This window comes from Lepidochelys olivacea, assembly GCF_965140295.1.
Source record: "Lepidochelys olivacea isolate rLepOli2 genome assembly, chromosome: 11".
Classification (NCBI taxonomy): Eukaryota; Metazoa; Chordata; order Testudines; family Cheloniidae; genus Lepidochelys; species Lepidochelys olivacea.
In genome coordinates this window covers 63,775,069-63,795,569 of record NC_140421.1, presented here as the reverse complement: position 1 = coordinate 63,795,569, position 20,501 = coordinate 63,775,069, and the positions used below count along the sequence as shown (strand labels likewise).

Here is a 20,501-nt window from a genome sequence, read left to right as displayed (position 1 = left end):
CCGCAGCCCTGCACGTCCCAAATTCCCCCCAACCCCTCTTCTCACTCCACTGTCCCCTCCCACCTATGCCCTATTCCCCACCCAAGTCCACCACCTCACTTTACGTGTGCGTCTTCTCCATGGTCCAGGCACCTAATTAGTAGAGCCACGCCTGTCCGGCTACACTAATTAGGGGGGTGGTTCTTCATTCTCTTGTGTGCGGCTGCCCAGGTGCGCACCTTAGAGGGAACTATCCACGGACCACCTGAATGGAGCTCGCGGACCACTGGTGGTCTGCAGACCACAGGTTGACAACCTCTGGGTCTAGGTTTACTTGGTCCTGCCTCAATTCATAGAACTGGACTAGATGCCTCTGGAGGTCTCTTCCAGCCCTACATTTGATTCTCTACCCTAATTTGTTTGTGGCTAAATCATCTGTTTTGACTACTATCCTTGAGAATTGCTATTTCTGGATGGGGGGTTGTTTTCTTGTAAACAGACCTCTCAGAGTCGAGTTATTGTGTTGATAATTTGTAATACAGCTGAGGGTCACCCCATCCCAAAACCACCAACCAAGATCTAGTAATGGTCCATCACAGTGGTTCATCATTACCTGGCAGGAGAGAGCCAAGATAATACAACTGGTTGTCAAAAAATAAATAAAATAACATAACAGGGATTTTAACTTAAACCAGAACAAACAGAACTGGATTCCACCTACCTACAATAACATTAAATAGATGAAGAATGTATATAATAAAAACATTTATAACACACAGAAACTTACTACTAAGTGTACTTAACTCAATATAACCCCCTAAATAAAGAAATATCTCTCTCTCTCTATGCACAGGCTATTATAGGTTGCTGTTGTTTTTATTATGTTAGTTCAAGGTTCCCCTTTCCCCAGATATGTCACAGGGTACTATCTAACGCTCAAGGCAGCCTTTGAGCCCTGAGTGGCTCTCCTGACTGCCTGAAGGGATGGATTTGACTCCAGTGGTGCTCGCTTGCAGGAGTGGATGTTAGACCAGACCCATGGGATCTGAAGGACTTTTGCTTCGCCTGTTGCAGTTCTCTGGCACCACCCGTGTCAATGATAGGAGATGACCAGAACCGATGGTGAGGAACAGAAGCTCAGGAACAGGCTATCGAACATGGACTGACTTGACCAGCCAGCAGAACCCTCTTCTGTATGCCCTGCTCAACCTCAGTCACTCCACTTACTCTCAGTCCTGGTTTCCCTCTGCCTCTCTGGCTGCCCTCTCCCCACACCCTATTTCTCTGCATTTACTCCCAGCCTCTGTGTTTCTCTCTCTTTCTCAGGCTGCCCACTGCCTGCCTTTTCTCCCCCAACTGTCACTTCCCCTCTCTCTGAGAGTAGGGGCCACCTCCTCTCCATAGCAAACTGACAGTACATTCACCCTGAACACCCCCTAAATCATATATTCCCCATACAGGGTCGAGTCCATTTACCATTTGTTTTGTTTTCAGCAGGTCTTAGTAGTTGCTGTTAGGGAAAAATATCATCCTTTGTATTGTGGTAGTTCCTAGAAATACCAGTCAAGAGCTGGACCCCATTGTACTATGCACTTTGTAGAGACACAGAAAGAAGCAGTCAGAGCTCCCATGAGCTTACGGTCTATCGCCGTCTTCTTGCAAAGACGCAAACGTGTAATGTTAACCAATGAAAGAACAAACAAGTTACCAAGTTAAAACAGAATTTGATTAGAAAAAGGAATGGGGCGGGGGAGAAAATAGACAATAAAATCAGGAAAAGATGACATCAAAACGAAGAAGAGAGTAAAGAAGGAAAAATAGAGGTGAGAAAGCAAAAGTAGTCAAATATCAAAGGCCAAGCACCTATATCTCCAAATGTATTTGTAAAGCATAAAAAATACACAAAAACAACAGGAGGACTTGTGGCACCTTAGAGACTAACAAATGCTCTAATCTCTACAGTGCCACAAGTCCTCCTGTTGTTTTTGCAGATACAGACTAACACGGCTGCTCCTCTGAAACCAAAAAATACACAGTTTCTTTTTTGAATTACTTTTGTCTATTGTACGCTCAATTTATAAAGGCCCCAATTCACAAAAGAATTTTAAGCATGTGCTTAAATCATGTGCTTAAGTCCCAATCAGGCCTGTGCTAAGCTGTTTTCCCTGGGTCCATTTCCACCAGCTTTTTGACCTGGGGCCATAGTTCTTATTTCTCAGCACTGCAGATTACTCAGAAGTGATCTGTTAAGAACGTTAATTTTAAGCAATGAAGGAGGATGTGGCCTGAAATGCACTATTCTGTGGATCTGCTTTTAGGAATATTTTCTTGTAATTCACAAGCCACAAGGTGTCACTAAAGCTGTAGACACATCGCTCAACGAAAATCAGCATAATGAAAACAAATATTAATTCCCGTTAGATGATGGGGAAACTGCATCTTCAATAAAAACACCCCACCTCTAAATCATAAGCCATAATTTAACAGCAAATAAAGCTCATTCTGTAAGTGAGCTTGTGGATCAGCTGAACAGCATTAAGAAAACTGTAGAACATTCACGTTCTCTTCCTTGGTGCATGGCTGGCCTCCAGATCCTGCCTCTCAATTACCTTCCCATTGGCCTAATTTCCAGTGCTGTCCACCCTTATTCCTCTCACACTCTTGATCTGTCATCACTGTACATTTAGTTTTTCTTTTAGGGCTTGATCCTGCAAAGAGCTTTGAACTAGGGCTGTCGATTAATCACAAAAAGAAAAGGAGTACTTGTGGCACCTTAGAGACTAACCAATTTATTACAGTATAAGCTTTCGTGAGCTACAGCTCACTTCATCTTATGTGATTAACTAAAAAAATTTAATTGCGATTAAAAAAATTAATCATGATTGATCGCACTGTTAAACAATAGAATACCAATTGAAATTTATATTTTGGAAGTTTTTCTACATTTTCAAATATATTGATTTTATTTACAACACGCAATACAATGTGTACAGTGCTCACTTTATATTATTTTTTTATTACAAATATTTGCACCGTAAAAATGATAAACGAAATAGTGTTTTTCAATTCACCTCATGTAAGTACATGGTGCAGTCTCTTTATGCTGAAAGTGTAACTTACAAATGTAGATTTTTTTTGTTACATAACTGCACTCAAAAACAAAACAACATTAAACTTTAGGGCCTACACGTTCACTCCGTCCTACTTCTTGTTCAGCCAATCATAGAATCATAGAATATCAGGGTTGGAAGGGACCTCAGGAGGTCATCTAGTCCAACCCCCTGCTCAAAAGCAGGACCCATCCCCAATTAAATCATCCCAGCCACGGCTTTGTCAAGCCTGACCTTAAAAACTTCTAAGGAAGGAGATTCCACCACCTCCCTAGGCAACGCATTCCAGTGTTTCACCACCCTCCTAGTGAAAAAGTTTTTCCTAATATCCAACCTAAACCTCCCCCACTGCAACTTGAGACCATTACTCCTTGTCCTGTCCTCTTCCACCACTGAGAATAGTCTAGAACCATCCTCTCTGGAACTACCTCTCAGGTAGTTGAAAGCAACTATCAAATCCCCCCTCATTCTTCTCTTCTGCAGACTAAACAATCCCAGTTTCCTCAGCCTCTCCTCATAAGTCATGTGTTCGAGACCCCTAATCATTTTTGTTGCCCTTCGCTGGACTCTCTCCAATTTATCCACATCCTTCTTGTAGTGTGGGGCCCAAAACTGGACACAGTACTCCAGATGAGGCCTCACCAATGCCGAATAGAGGGGAACGATCACGTCCCTCGATCTGCTCGCTATGCCCCTACTTATACATCCCAAAATGCCATTGGCCTTCTTGGCAACAAGGGCACACTGCTGACTCATATCCAGCTTCTCGTCCACTGTCACCCCTAGGTCCTTTTCCGCAGAACTGCTGCCTAGCCATTCGGTCCCTAGTCTGTAGCTGTGCATTGGGTTCTTCCGTCCTAAGTGCAGGACCCTGCACTTATCCTTATTGAACCTCATCAGATTTCTTTTGGCCCAATCCCTAAGACAAACAAGTTTATTTACATTTATGAGACATAATGCTCCCCGCTTCTTATTTACAGTGTCACCTGAACGTGAGAACAGGCATTTGCATGGCACTTTTGTAGCCGGCATTGCAAGGTATTTATATGCCAGATATGCTAAACATTTGTATGCCCCTTCATGCTTCAGCCACCCTTCCAGAGGACGTGCTTCCATGCTGATAACACTCGTTTAAAAAAAATGCTTTAATTAAATTTGTGACTGAACTCCTTGGGGGAGAATTATATGTCTCCTGCTCTGTTTTACCCACATTTTGCCATATATTTCATGTTATAGCAGTCTCGGATAATGACCCAGCACATGTTCGTTTTAAGAACACTTTCACGGCAGATTTGACAAAACGCAAGGAAGTTATCAACGTGAGATTTCTAAAGATAGCTACATCACTCAACCCAAGGTTTAAGAATCTGCAGTGCCTTCCAAAATCTGAGAGGGATGAGATGTGAAGCATGCTTTCACAAGCCTTAAAAGAGCAACACTCCAATGTGGAAACTACAGAACGCGAACCACCAAAAAAGAAAATCAACCTTCTGCTGGTGGCATCTGACTCAGATGATGAAAGTGAACATGCGTCGGTCTGCACTGCTTTGGATCGTTATCGAGCAGATCCCATCCTCAGCATGAACACATGTCCTCTGGAATAGTGGATGAAGCATGAAGAGACATGAAGAGACATGAAGAGATCTTTAGCACATCTGGCACATAAATATCTTGCAACGTTGTCTACAACAATGCCATGAGAACGCCTGTTCTCACTTTCAGGTGACATTGTAAACAAGAAGCGGGCAGCATTATCTCCTTCAAATGTAAACAAACTTGTTTGTCTGAGTGATTGGCTGAACAAAAAGTAGGACTGAGTGGACTTGTAGGCTCTAAAGTTTTACAGTGTTTTATTTTTGAGTGCAGTTTTTTTTTTTGTATATAATTCTATCTTTGTAAATTGCACTTTCAGGATTAAGAGATTGCACTACAGTATTTGTATTAGGTGAATTGAAAAATACTATTTCTTTTGTTTTTTTACCATGCAAATATTTGTAATAAAAAATAAATATAAAGTGAGCATCGTACACTTTGTATTCTGTGTGGTAACTGAAACCAACATATCTGAAAATGTAGAAAACACCAAAAAATATTTAAATAAATGGTATTCTGTTATTCTTTAACAGTGCGATTAATCGTGATTAATTTTTTTAATTGACAGCCCTACTTTGAACACTTTAACCTGATCCAGTAAAGTACTTAATTTTGTGCTTAATATTAAGAATATGGGTAGTCCCATTGCAGGATTGAGGCCAGCATGCTTAGTGTCTTGCAGTGCTTCATGCTGTGGGCATCTACACCTGCAGGTTGCCACTTGGAAACTATTGACACAATGTAGTAACCTCAATTCAGCAGACCAGAAGAAATGCCAACGAGGCAGTCCCACACCCTGGAATAAACAAGTAGCTTCCATACTAGATCTTGGTGCAAAGAGGGGCTTTCCAACTGGAGAACAGTTTGACATTTGAACTTAAAACTCAGGGTTTAGTGTCACTTCTGCTTATTATTTAACAACTTGCAACAAAGGGTTTCCCACTTCAATGCATCTCCTCCCAGAGCCTACAATGAAATCAGAGGGTTGTAATGGTCCAGCTTCCCTTACCTGCTATGGTGGAACAGAAAAGGGGGCTGAATTCATGTGCTTTGGGCTCCAACCCGGGAGAGTTAATGGCGTCCCAGACAATGCTAAGGGATTTGTGGTCAGCCGTAGCAGAAACGCTGATCTAGCAGAAACAAAACAAGTTACGTAGTGGCTAGCAAGTGCGACATCTGTGTGTAAAGTGCTACTCCACCCAGCTCTGTGTTCATACTGGGAAAAGCGAGGTCTGTTCACCAAGGGCCTGATTCTCTGTTTCCCCGCACCTTGTGCAGTTCTTCGCATGGCAAAGGGAGACTGAAATACGGCCATTCTGATTCGGCTGTGCTTTACACTCACTTTGCATTGGCGTTAGTGACTACATGAGGTGCAGCGAAATGGCAAATGGGAGCCAAGGATTGTAATTATTGACGGCCCATGAAAGATGCTGCTGAACTGTACTTCAACTCCTGAGAGCCCTGACTGCTCCAGGCCGAACAGCCTCTGAGAATTAAAGCCGTCACCCTCTCTCATTTTCCTTGTACTTACCAGAGGAAAGAGTTGAATTGCCTGCCCAGTTCAGCTTAGCTGTTGCATATCAGTATACTGCACGCTGGGAAGGGTACAGGTGGCTTGTTTGCTCTCCTTCAGAGCCGTAGCGTGGGGCACCACTGCTTTTCAGTGCCTACTGGCAGGAAACTGATACACATGACAACTTTTCATTGGCAGCCTTGGCGCAGAAACGTGTGTCAGTCAGTTCACCCATGATTGCAAAGCAGAGCTCAGATCAGAAACTTGCCCCCAGGGGGAAGGAAGAGGCTCAGAACCAGACAGGAACCTTCTGTGTTCCTTGGTGCCAAAATACGTTTTCCGAGGATGAGAAGCAGCGAGAGCATTTTGCTGTCCTCATCACCCGCACAGGCTGCACTCACGCTCTGTGTGTGTGTAACTTTGCCATCTGTTTGTTGAGTGGAGTTTGTGCTGCATCCCTCACACTGCTGCTGTGTCTAGTTAGAGCTTACTGCTGTTCTCTCCTGTCCCATCCGTCCCCCCCCCAGGCTGCATGCTGCTCACTCAGCTAACCTCACTGCAGGCTATTTGGGGAGGAGGGAAGTGATGTTGTTGAATTCCCTCCCCTTTAAATTGGATGTGGGAGGCCATAAGAAGCCACACAGAACACATATCCACACAGGGGTTGCGTCTGCTCGTGGGATGAGAGTTACTTTTAAGCGTAAAGAAATTAAAAAGGACAGTGACTGACTGAACTTAACCATACAGAGATTAATACACAACTCAATTTGGCTACCTCCCTGACCCCCCGCCTTTGTTTGAGGCTGTCATATGGTGGCCTTTCTCCTGGGGAGCCCTCCTGGGGCAGGCCATAGGACAACTAGTGCACCTGCCTCACTTTCTCCTTTCTTCCAGCATCTCCATTAAGGCCAGGCCTTTGTTTCCAAGTATAAATAGCCCTCTGCAGAGTTAATTTATTACAAAAAAAATCCCACAACCATAATCTAACCCTCCCCCGCACAGTCTAAATAGTGCAGTCAATCTTTCAAGTCCCAGCAGTCTATCCTGTACAGCTCCAACGTCTCTCGCCATGCCTACAACCGCCCCCATAGTACAGCTCCAGCATCTCTCACCACGCTCCGGGTCTCAGGTACCGCTCTGTGGTCGCTCACCCTGTCTAGCTGGGGTGCTTCTCTGTGCTTCCGGTTTCATTCTCAGGTCTAAGTCTAGCTCTTGACCAGAGACATCAGCTGTCTCACTCCTTCATCATTCCTCAGCCTTCAGCTCTCCGGCTCAGGGAGCCAACAGGCATCTTCCTCTGCCACTTTCAGCCCTCTCTGGCCTGGGGAAGTTTGTAGGTGACCCAGACTGCCTTTCTGCCTTTTGCTTTCACCAGCCTGATCTGGCTCCGCTGCTCAACCAGGGAACGCTGACCACTCTCTCCTTCGGAGGCATCCCTGCCCATGTAGCTCTCAGCCCAGCTCTGCACTTCTTCTGAACTCCGTCTCAGGAGTCTGAATTCTGAACTCTCCTTCAGGGCATCCATCCCTGAGCATCCTGCACTCTCAGATCTGGACTCTGTCAGTGCCCCTAGGCAGGAAAGTTGGGTCTGAATTCATGGAAGGGACCAGCTACCCTGTTACAGAGAACAACCATAGTTTATCAGACAGCCAGTCTGAGATCCAGCGCATACATTGCTCGTCTTAGGAAATATCTCCCTAGCTTATCTCAGTTCTTCTTACACAGAAGATGGTAACTAATTTAACAGCCAGCAGCAGTCCAAGGAAATAATTGACTGAATTTGAGGTGTTTTCTTAATAGACCAGAGGCTCTCAAACTGCATTGCACCACAACTCCATTCTGACAACAAAAATTACTACACGACCCCAGGACAGGGGACTGAAGCCTGACCCTGGCCGCCCTGGGCAGGGCGGGAGCCTAAACCAAAGCCCAGGGCTTCGGCCCTGGATGGGGGGGCCTGTGACCTGAGCACCGATGCACAGGGCTGAAGCCAAAGCCTGAGCCCTGCAGCCCAGGGCTGATGCCCTTGGGCTTTGGCCCCAGGCGGTGGGGCTCAGACTTGGGCCCCAGCAAGTCTATCGCCAGCCTTGGCGACCCCATTAAAACAGGGTCATGACCTACTTTGGGGTTGTGACCCGCAGTTTGAGAACTACTGTAATAGATGATTGCCCACCCATTAGCAGTACAAGGTAAGCCGGCTGTAGGAATCCACAGAGAATCTGGTGGCTTTGTTAGGACCAGTGGCTGGAACGTGTGTGCGTGAAGTATACATGCATTTCTGCTGAAAACCACCCGCATGAAATCAGCACCTACTTTCTTAACACATGTGCTCCTTGGGTGTGTTCAGAGTCACAGCTGCTGGCTTTAGTTACAAACCCCCCCCCCCATAGTTTTACTCTTTAGGCAAGACGTGGTGGTGGATTCCATTCACATCAGCCACACGCTTACTGCGCTCTGCTGGGTTACTCCTGGGAATGCCCTTTTGAGGCAACAGGCTTACGGGGGCGGGGCATGTGTGTGTGATTGATGACAATTTGTCCTACACAACTGTTATTTCTGATTGTGAGGTGCAGAAAAGCAACCTGCTTTTCAGATTTCCAACTTGAACTTAACAAAAGGATTTTTTTCCCCACTGTAAGCCCAACATATTTGATAGGGACATCATTAAGAAATGACAATAAGGGAACCTAACAATGCCACTTGTACAGAATAGCTGGTAAGAATAAAACTGCTTTTTACAGTTTGGATGGACCCTGGCAACCATGTATCCAGAGGAGCTGAATGCCAGTTTCATCCATTAAGGGGACCCGCTTTTGCTTTCAAATTAAGTTGTACAGGTGAGCTAGCAAATAGCAAAAGAGAACACAGGTGCCATACAAGTCTCCTGATAGAAGAGTTAATGGTATTTTGGCCCCATCCAGACCTGTGAGAAAACTGGTAGACAAAAATAAAATGCAGAGAAAAAGAATCAGTTGAAATAAAAAAGTGTTTAAAAAAGTAACAAAAGTGAAAGATTCAAGTTAATGCAGAGTAAAGAATGTGTAAAAGAAAAAGGCAATTCAATCAATTTAGCAGTTAACACTTTAAAGTGTCATGAGCATAGCAGATGGTTAAAAAAACAAGAGACATAAACAGTTAATTCTATTTAAAGAGCTATCATGTTTAGAAATTAAAAACAAGTGAAAAGAAAGAAAAAGACTCCCCCAAATATTTAGCCAATAGAGCCAAAGGAACTAAAGGGAAAGTGGATGAGTATGGTTTTGATTTTCATTACATACAAAAATATTAAGCCCTGTGAGGGCTCTGAGAAGGGACCTCAGGATTCAACACATCCTGTGTGAGATTAAGAAAATCTGGAATCTAGGACAATTGACTGATTCCATTCTGTAATCTGAACATTGGTATTAGATTATTAATAGATCCCAATTATTCATTTTAGCAATATCGTTTACTATGTGTTTTGTAAAGTAATCAGATTCCATTGACAAATTTTATGTTGCTGCTTTCCCCCCTAGTACTGCAGAAGTCAATATGAATGTCTTTTGGGTACATCAGTCTGTGCACGAGCATTGTAATAGAATGGATGACAGCAGGAACATACAGTTACATAATCCCAGGTGAACACATCTTTGATTTCTCCTTTGTGTTAAGTGTTTAGGGCACACACTTGGATTTCAGGATGAAATCTGACTCATTTTACTTGTGCAAGACTCCCACATGTGTCACCGTAGGAGTCTGATTGAAGTCAACGGGAGTTTTACGTAAGTATGTGTTTGCACGGGGACTCTTACTGTAACACTCCCATTGATGGGGTAATGAATTTTAAAAAGACAAATAAATATTCCATTAGGAAATTCCTGGTCAGTTAAAACCATAGGATCCAGGCCAGGGAGGTGGTCAGGATATTCACTAAAAGAAGAGGAGTACTTGTGGCACCTTAGAGACTAACCAATTTATTTGAGCATAAGCTTTCATGGGCTAAAACCCACTTCATCAGATGCATCGTGGGTTGTGCAGTCCACCACCAATGACCCATTCCTTTTTCTGTTTGCAAAACCTGGCTCTGTCTCTGGTGTCAACTCTAAACTCACTTATGTCCTTCCTGCATCTCACTAAACTGATCGCAAAGGTAGAGTCCTTAGCTACAACAATTCTGTCTTCTGGATGCATAGAGAGACAAGGTGGGTGAAGTAATCTCTTTTATTGGACCACCTTCTGTTGGTGAGAGGGCAAACTTGTGAGCCACACACAGCTGTTCTTCAGGTCCCTCTCACCAACAGAAGGTGGTCCAATAAAAGAGATTACCTCACCCACCTTGTCTCTCTATGCATCCAGAAGACAGAATTGTTGTAGCTAAGGACTCTACCTTTGCGATCAGTTTAGTGAGATGCAGGAAGGACATAAGTGAGTTTAGAGTTGACATCAGAGACAGAGCCAGGTTTTGCAAACAGAAAAAGGAATGGGTCATTGGTGGTGGACTGCACAACCCACGATGCATCTGATGAAGTGGGTTTTAGCTCACGAAAGCTTATGCTCAAATAAATTGGTTAGTCTCTAAGGTGCCACAAGTACTCCTTTTCTTTTTGCGAATACAGACTAACACGGCTGTTACTCTGAAACAGGATATTGACTAGGATTCATTGCTATGAAGCCTTAGGGCCGTTACTGAAATCTTCCAGCGTGTAACATTTAATAAAGGAGTGAACTTGTTTACAATATCATTAACACTAAGAAGATGCTTAAAAATATTTACACCATAAGGACCAAATTCTATTCTCTGCTACATCCAGGCAGCTGTTTTCAATAAGGTGGTGTGGCTAAAACTGAGGGCAGAATTTGGCCTTAACATAGGGAAAAAACTGCATCTTGTGCAAGTATTTTTCGGTCAGGACAAAAGACCCATTCTACTCAGGAAAGCAACCGCAAAGACATGTGACATGGATACAAGTTTAATATTTTTGCCAGCAAAAACTATGTAACTGTAATAGCATTTCTGCAGCGTGCTAAACAAAGTTACCCTCATGTGGCCTCGCAGTTCCTACCACTACCTTTATATGGTATAGTGTTAACTGACTTCCTTCACAATGAAATTCGAGCCAAGTTTTACTTCAGTACTCATGAGAGGGTAAGCCCTGGTGTCACCCTCTCCTAGATGGGATGGTGGATTTTCAAAAGAAAAATGTTCCATTAAGAAATTAGGTGGTCACTGAAAACCAGCCATAGAAAGGGGATGGAGGACTTCACTGCACTCCAGTGACCTTAATGGAGAGGCATCTGCTTACGGCAGTGCTGGATTTGGTCCACTGGCTTTTACCCCCACTGTTTGACCTGATTTGTAGATTACAACCCAGTCACGATCTTTGCATGATCCCAGTGCCTCCCTGCATTTTGACCTGCCACACATCATTACTTTGCAGTATTTTAGCCATGATGGTCCCAGGATATTAGAGACACAAGATGGGTGAGGTCATATCTTTTATTGGACCAACCTCTGTGTATGAAGTAGACAAGCTTTTGAGCTTACACAGAGCTCTTCTTCAGCTTGAAAGCTCGTCTCTCTCACCAACAGAAGCTAGTCCAATAAAAGATATGACCTCATCCACCTTGAATCTCTATTACTACTTTGGATAGTGCTAGATTAAAACAATAGTATAGGTTTTACAACGGGATGTTCAATACACTGAAAGGCAACACATTTAAACCCGATAAAAGGAAATACCTTTTCCATACAACACACAATTATTCCACAAAACTCCCTGCCACCATGACAGTAGGTTTCAAATAAAGGATTAGACCCTTAGAAAGAGAGAAAATAGCAGAGGATTAAAAATAAATCAAAAGGTCCCGTTGTGTTTTTTTTTTTGGAAGGAATATAAAACCTTGTACTTCAGGATAGAAACCAATCTCCAATTAACTTAAACTAATGAATTAAGCTAGGAAGAAACTTTCCCTATGGGCAGGTTATCCCATAACAGCCTACAGCAGGATTTCTTGTATCTCCCTCTGAAACAGCTACTGTGAGATAGAGGATACAGGATTAGACAGACCATTATTCTGATCAAATATGGCTAACTTCTTACCTAACTGCTTTGTAGATGCTTCCCCCATCACAGTCTAAATGGAACCCACTCCACAAAAAAGAGACTTTGTAGAGTTTTTAAAAGCATGTTTATGTGACTGCACATCAATGTTTGTGTAAAAAGGGATTTATGACAGTTTATACCACAAAGGTTACAGTAAGAAAAAGCACTTCTTTATGACAATAATTCACAAATTCACAAGGATCACTTTAATATACAAAGCAATTACTACCATTCTGAAACACAAAGCAGCTAATATGTACATAGTGTTAATAAAACGCATTATAACTCAGTACAATTTTTTTTTTAAACACAGATAAAGCACAAAAAGATTAAGTAAAAAAAAATTAAAGCAGGGATGTTTCTAGAATGTAGGGAATTGTAATAGGAACTTATTTCCCGCATCAAGGTTTCTTTGTTTAGTAATTTAACTCCCACAGAAATGCTGGAGTTAAGTCTGAAATACCCTGTTTTGTGCTGATAGTTTTGGGTAAAGGATCAGACATGGGGTGAGGTGAGCTTTACCCTCTCCATCTTAAATTAAAAAATAATAACCATAGTTAATAATAATCCTTGCTCTAGAAACCTCCCTGAAAAACATTGTTCTAAAAACATTTCAAATTATAAATCTGGCCTAGAAATGATTTATTTTTGACATGAACAACTGATATGTGGACAAGTCTGTGGGGGGTGTTTGGGAGCAGTTGCTAGTTACCACCTCACTCTGCCCCTTCCCTTCCTCACCACAGAAAGTCCATACAAGCAGTAGAGTGATAAATTTCATACAAATTTGCAGTTCTATAATTTTATTTCTTTTTTAAATATAAATAATTTCATTACACACACAAAATGGAGTGGCACCTGGATAAGATATAATTTGGGCAGAGCACCCTGCTGTCACCGATTCTTAACCGTAACCATTTGCAGATGGCCAATGGGCACAAGGCCCTTTTCTGGTTGGTTACCCCACTGCATGTTATCCCAGCTTTCCCCTTACTTCACAGAAATGCTGCCATAGGCTGAGACTCAAGGAACTGATTTCAATACCAGTATGCTTCCAAGTCACAAGTACAGCAAACGGTCAGCTTACGTTAAACGTGCTAACCTTGGATCATTAGCCTCCCTTCCCTCACCCTCTTCCCTGCCCAATGTATGTCTCCTGAGGACAGTAAACTTTCCCTATTTCTTGCTGGTGAGAATGAGATCTAAAATTACCATCTTATATCGTGAGCCAAAAAGTGCAGCTGGGAACTGCGCTTGCAGTACCAGAATGTAGACAGGTCAAGGTCTTTAATTTGTGCTAGGCAAATTTGCCTGTTCAATTCTCTTCACAGGCTATGATTTAAATACACTTACAAAAAACATTGCAAGCTGAAAAACCTGAAATACAAATCCTTTTTACAAATTGAATCTGGTCCCTCTTCCCTAAAGATACAGAAATATTGAAGCTACATCTATTAACAGAGCTGAACCTACCCTGAGCAAATCCCAGCTGGACCCTGTTTGTATATTGGTTTGAATCCTCCCAACCTAGCTCAGCTTTATGATACATTCAGGTCCCTCTCGGATCAGTATCTTTTATAACTAGCAAATTCAGAAGATCAAGGAAACCAGTCCTTAGTTACAGTCCACACAAACCGTGAATGTACAGGACATTTGAAAAGCTTACATTACAAGGATTCAGGGTATAGCTAAGTCATTAATTCCCCACATTGCCACTGCAAAAGAGAGTTAGCTGTGCTTTTTTTTTTTTTTTAAAGCTGAACGGGCGAGTTATCATTAGATGCACCTCCATTTCCTGGTGCCTAGAATCCATAAATCTTTTTGCATTTGTTTTCTTGGTATGCAGCTCCGGAAATGTGCAACTAGATCTCAAACTGGGGACAGGGGACTAACGTGACTGAAAAGGTTTCAGTTTTCCTTCCAAATTAATTCCCCTTTCTCACTTGAGTTCTTTGAACTAGTTCTGTTTTGTCTAAAAATAATTTAACATTCATCCCGTATGTGTTCCTAAGTGACAAAATGGGATCCCTTACATTAGACCTGGGTATCTAGCCTTTTGGTACTGCCAGTTCAGATCCCCTGCCATTTTGAAGTAGCACCTGCTGAAAGTCACGTGCTAACAGGCTTCATGCTGAAAGCTCTTCATGAAAGAGTCAACAGATTTGTGGAGAGGAGTGAGAATCACAAACAGGTAGTAGGTCTGTAATAATCATGTCAGGGAGCTTCTCAAGCAAAGCGAATATCCAATTGCTCTAAGCTTTTTTTCTTTTTGTAAAAGTGCACATTTTATCAAACATTTACAAAGCATATCACGTAACAAAAATAAATATACAACCTTTCCTTTAGGTCATTGGCGAATGTTATGTCACGAACTCTGTTCTCAGGGCAAAAAATGGCAATACAAACAGGATCTCAGAAACGCAGAGAAACCTTCCTATAACTGCCACAGGTTTGTGACCACTGATAATGAACTAACTTTAAAGTGTAGACTTGTTCTTGCTTTAACTTGCAAAAAGCACTGGCTATCTGTTTTAAAAATAAGCAGAGACCAGTTTTAATTAACAGATGACTGCCTGCAGCTGCTGTCTACTGGAAGCCCAGATTAAAAAACGGTAGTACAAATTTAGATCAGAAATGTTATGTATAGGGTGATTTGTCCTTGTTAAATTAACCTTTATTTTTTCCTGAGTCTTTGTATGGTTCCAAACACCCCACCACCTTTCTGGTCAACATTTAGTACCAGACAAGCCAGTAGGTCTGAGACACAAAGACAAACCATAGAACAACCAAAAGCCTACAGATGACTTCGTCCTGAAGAGCATGACTGGCTGGAATTGTGCTTTCAGATACTAGCAATGCTGCTGGCAACTATCCAAATCTGGTGAAATCATTGGTCAAATAAAAATGCATAGCCCCTACACCATGAGAAAAAAAAAAAGTCTTACCAGTGGTTTCTTAGTAAAACCCCTTCCAATTATTTTTGCCTTTGTTTTATAGCTGCCAAAGAGACAAAGCACAAAAGTGAATAATTTGGGGGGGGGGGGAGAGTTTTTAAACAATTGTTTATATTATTTCAAAATCTCCATCTAAGAAAAACACAATAGCTTTGAAGGATGAAATAAAATCCTTTAAAATGGGTAACTGAACAACAGCACACACACAAAAAAATCAATAATAAGCGCCTGAATAATGTAGCCCAAACCTACTGAAAATGTAAGCGTGCGCACACACTCACACACACACAAAAGTAAAAATTGTTTCTGACCTCAATATACTATAATACTCAGCATTCCTGACTTAAAAGCTCTCAGAGCTGTAGATTATATACTGTGTGTGTATATATATATATATATATATATGTACATATTATACATATGTATTTTTTCCAAGAATATCTAAATTAAGAGAGCACCTCTGACAATATCTTAACTGCCTGCTTGGTGCCTTTGTTCTGAAAAATAATGACATTACAAAAATTATATTTGAAATCAATTCTTATTTATTATGAACGTAATGGATCTAGCCCTTTCTAACCCTCTCTTCAGTTAAAACCAGGCTATTAACGCGTGAAAACTCACAACCATGAGATCTAAAACAAGCCTCCCATTTAGTTTCAGCAGAATTTCTGTTCTACAGCAAAATGGCCCTAAGTTATAAAAGCTGACTACCCCCAACACCTTGCTATTTGTTACTGGATTCCTGTATTGTCTTTTTCTTTCCCTTTTTGGCCAATGTGAATACTAAAGCATAAACTGGTAAAATCAGCCAGCCCTGTACTTGGTCTAATATGATAATTTTTATTCTTGACTTGTTTCATTTCCATTAAAGAAATCCAAGTCCCCAAATCCTCAATGCTGCGCACAAAAATAAAGATTCTTGTTGACCTTTGGGTAGTTTAGAAGGCTCAATTTTTGTGTGTGCGACCTTAATGCTGATGAGGGTCTGGACTGTTAACCCTGAAGAGCCTATCCACAGGACATGTACAGCACGGACATTAGCAATGGGAGCTTTCCCACACTGCCCAGTGAATGATTCCACTTTGTCCTGGAAGGAGCACCTCTGGGGCTAACAGTTCAGTCTCCACAGCCTATTCAGTCCTTGGTCTCTCTCTGCTGAGAGACTATTAACGAAGGTGCTAATTAGTGCCAATATTCTAAAAGGAACAGATCTGAGATCATCAACTAATTTCATGCAGGTTCACCACAAAACCCAAGTTTTTGCAAATGGATGGTTCTGTAGTGAGAAAAACCTTGCTTCATGTAGAGTATTTACAGCTTTTTTAATTCTCAGAGCTGGAGTTATTACATATAATTGTTTAAATGAGGCAATCAGTAGTCCACTCCTGCAGTATCATCAGGAATTCTGCTTCTAGCACTAATTCTGAGAAAATACCATGCATTTATAGTAAGCTATTTGTCTAGAGTGGGGGGCACAAATTCACTCCAATATATGTATTCTCCATCTTTAAGAATCTGCAAATTTTAATAAAAGCACATTTGAGAATTTGGGGGCTTTCTTTAAGTTTGCATCACTAAACTCATACAGTGACCTCTAAATTTTAAAAAAATAAAATACAAAAGGAAAATCACTCCTCTACTGCAGATAAAAATAGGCCATGTATAAAAACTATTTGACAATCTTAGATTTGAAAACTTATCCTTTCACAATCCTGATACTCATGTTCCAGTTTTGTTTAATTTGACATACAAACAAAACTTGACCTTAAGTTATCTCTGACCCAAGATGAAACAATAATGCTCTTTCTTAAACCTCTTGGAAACCGAATGCCCTTTCAAATAAGAAAGCCAGAACTTTCAATACTGCTTACAGCTGTTTGAGTCAATTGCTTACAGTCCTCTCAGTGTCTTTTATTATAATGCCATCTTGGCTCTTTCACCATTTAAAAGGATCTTAAATTGAAATTTTACCTTAAACAGACTGAGTGAACAGGAGAAAATATTAGCTAATACTTAGATAGCCTAGGTATTAGTACAGACCATAGTCTTGTGTGTATGTCTATATACACAAAGCTTGAAATAATAACCAGGACCTGAGATCCAGAGCAAACTTATTTCATCAAATGACCAAGTTAAAACATCACAGTCTGGCTTTAAAGGGCCAATACACAAACTAACATGATTCTTTTTGACACACAATGGAAATCCTAATGTTGAGTACAGAGTTCACTGTTTTTAACATGATACATCTACTGTTTCTTGCCATGTATTTCTGGGAAAAATAGCTATGCCCTCAGTGCATACTCAAGGGCCTGATCCTGCAAATGTTTGACACATGTGAGTAACTTTACTCAATAAGTAAAGTATCTGCTGGATCTGGCCCTTTACATTAAAACCATCCACTGAATAAATTATGTACATTTATGGTTAGGATGGGCAGGTTCATAGTCAGTATTTCCCCCAAACACAGTTCTCACCCTAAAAGTCTGCTAAAAGTGGATTCAGTAGGGAATATTTAGTCACATTTGTAGTCCTCATATTTGAAGTTGTCTTACAAAGACGAATTTTAAGTATAGAGGGAGGCCTCAGGGTTTGAAAAAGAATGTAGGAAACCAGTGTTCAACATAAAAGTAATGCAGATAACCTACTTGTTTGAGTACAGCTGAGACATTCAGAGGAATTCCATGTTCATCAGTGAATTTATACATGGAGTTGGTGATATAGTTGTCTTGGATAAAAACAGGTAGGGCTTTAAGCATTACTCTTGTTTACTATGTAACTGTCTTCTAAACAAAAGCTGTTCTATGTTACCTTTGTATACTTTGAGTTCATTTCCCATCCAATATCAAGATATTTCACTCAGTTGGTAATTTCTTTTAGTGTATTCAAAATATTGAACACACAGACACACATACATACACCTACCGCAAGAAGCAACAACTGACAAATAATGGAGCTAGTTTCAATTAAATGGTTTCTGAGGTATGGAGAAGCTTTTATCAATCTAGAAGGCGGAGAGATTACAGATGACGCACCAAAAAGCCTTCTGGGCTAGTTTAATAATTTTCTCTCCATACTAAGAATCTGTATATGGAGCTCCCTTCGTTTGGCATGCCACTCAGCCATATATTTGTATTGTTTATAATGAATATGTATCAATTTGGCAACCATTGCTTCTTCATCGCACCATACCTACTTTTATATATATGTGGTCCACAAAGTACTTCAGGCCAAGAGGATGAGGGTGAGTCTGTCCCTAAGGCAATCAAAAGAGGTCAGCACAAACTCTTGAAATCATACAAAAGAACCTCCTCCCCCACAAGTCTTCACAAATGAACATTATTACTCCTTGAAAATGATGGGGGGCATGAGAAAGAAGTATTTTTTTCTTCTTCTTCTTCTTCTTCACGCTCAGGATAGTTGTGATGAAAATAATCTCTTAGGAGGAGAAGTGGAGGCAAGTGTTTGAACATTCACAGTTTAATGCAAAGCACAGACTAATTAAATTCTGTAGTTGCTTTCAGGCAGTTTCGCGCATAGAAAAAAAAGAAATGTTTAGAAAATAAAAAGTTTACTTTGTCTTTCTGGTTGTGGGTAAAACCAGTCTCTATCCCACCTTGACAAGTGAAAATGGGATCCAAAATTAATCTGATTTGTGGCAGTAAAGGTCCTTAAGTGCTTTCAGCTCCTCAATCAGTGTCTTGTTTTGGTTTTCAAGCACAGCCACTCGGTTTTCTAGACATTTCACATATTCCTTCTTCTTCCTGCGACACTCACGTGCTGCTTCCCTGTAAAGCAAAAAAGGCCATTCAAACCCAGAACATTTGAGACCATGAGCTGCTTTTGAGCTTGATTGTTCAGGTCAAACTGCCAAAACAGTATCAGTGTTTTCAGAACCTGGCTGTAGAATTAGAGGTATTTGTAATTCAGGAAGAAATTAAGTATATAATGATTTACATCTCAAATCACGAACATATCAAAATCACAAGGATCACTCCAATATATAAGTAGCAGCAAATAAACACCAACAAAATTCTGCCTGGTTTAGAATGTGACTCTGAACAGTATCGTAACTATGGCGGCCTTTGTGTTGAGTGCTACAATTTCACTGGGTTCTATAATAAGGGTTAAGATGAGTAAAAAACCTGTATAAGAGCAATGTTCATCTTTCTAGTAAACCCATCCATTTGCTATGGCACAACTGAATAATGACAGCAGTGATAAAAAAATGTTTAGCTTTGTTTACCCGATGCAACAGAAGCTATACTTAAGGCACTCGTGTATTTGTCCTCTACCTGTACCAAACCTTGCTAACAATGCCCTCATTTTACTGACACTGTTCATATCACTGCACTTAATATTACAAAAAGAAAAGGAGTATTTGTGGCACCTTAGAGACTAACCAATTTATTTGAGCATGAGCTTTCGTGAGCTACAGCTCACTTCATCGGATGCATACCGTGGAAACTGCAGAAGACATTATATACACACAGAGACCATGAAACAATACTTCCTCCCACCCCACTGTCCTGCTGGTAATAGCTTATCTAAAGTGATCATCAAGTTGGGCCATTTCCAGCACAAATCCAGGTTTTCTCACCCTCCGCCCCTCTCCCCCACACACAAACTCACTCTCCTGCTGGTAATAGCCCATCCAAAGTGACCACTCTCTTCACAATGTGTATGATAATCAAGGTGGGCCATTTCCTGCATAAATCCAGGTTCCCTGGCCCAACTTGATGATCACTTTAGATAAGCTATTACCAGCAGGACAGTGGGATAGGAGGAGGTATTGTTTCATGGTCTCTGTGTGTATATAATGTCTTCTGCAGTTTCCACGGTATGCATCCGATGAAGTGAGCTGTAGCTCATGAAAGCTCATGCTCAAATAAATTGGTTAGTCTCTAAGGTGCCACAAATACTCCTTTTCTTTTTGCAAATACAGACTAACACGGCTGTTACTCTGAAACTTAATATTACAGCATTTCAATCTTAGCAACCACATGGACACAGTACACTCATCTTACCAGTGTCTATTGTATCAATAATACAGGGACCAAAAAGTGATGAAGTAAGCTTCAATATAGTAAGCCACAGGGCTGCTTTGTAAAAACTGGTGTTGAAGCCCCCTAACTCAGATGCCAGCCCTCTAAGTGCAGTGCTGGTACCAGAATGCTAAGAGCATCAATGAAAAATACCTCAACAGTGCCAAACTAAGTGCATCCTGAAGCAATAACAAAGAGGCAAAAACTTTACGAGGCACTAA

General features: G+C 41.2%; 1 protein-coding gene across 1 annotated transcript in view; it reads right to left on the bottom strand.

The window, feature by feature from the left end:
* Nucleotides 1–12,161: 12,161 nt before the first annotated feature.
* The window catches only part of CREB1 (cAMP responsive element binding protein 1), a 45,862-nt gene continuing 37,522 nt past the window's right edge, over nucleotides 12,162–20,501 (bottom strand). The window contains exon 8 of the mRNA XM_084643888.1: nucleotides 12,162–19,023. Within this exon, the coding sequence (XP_084500014.1) occupies nucleotides 18,879–19,023 (145 nt within the window). The 3' untranslated portion in view covers nucleotides 12,162–18,878. The remainder of the gene's footprint in view (nucleotides 19,024–20,501) is intronic.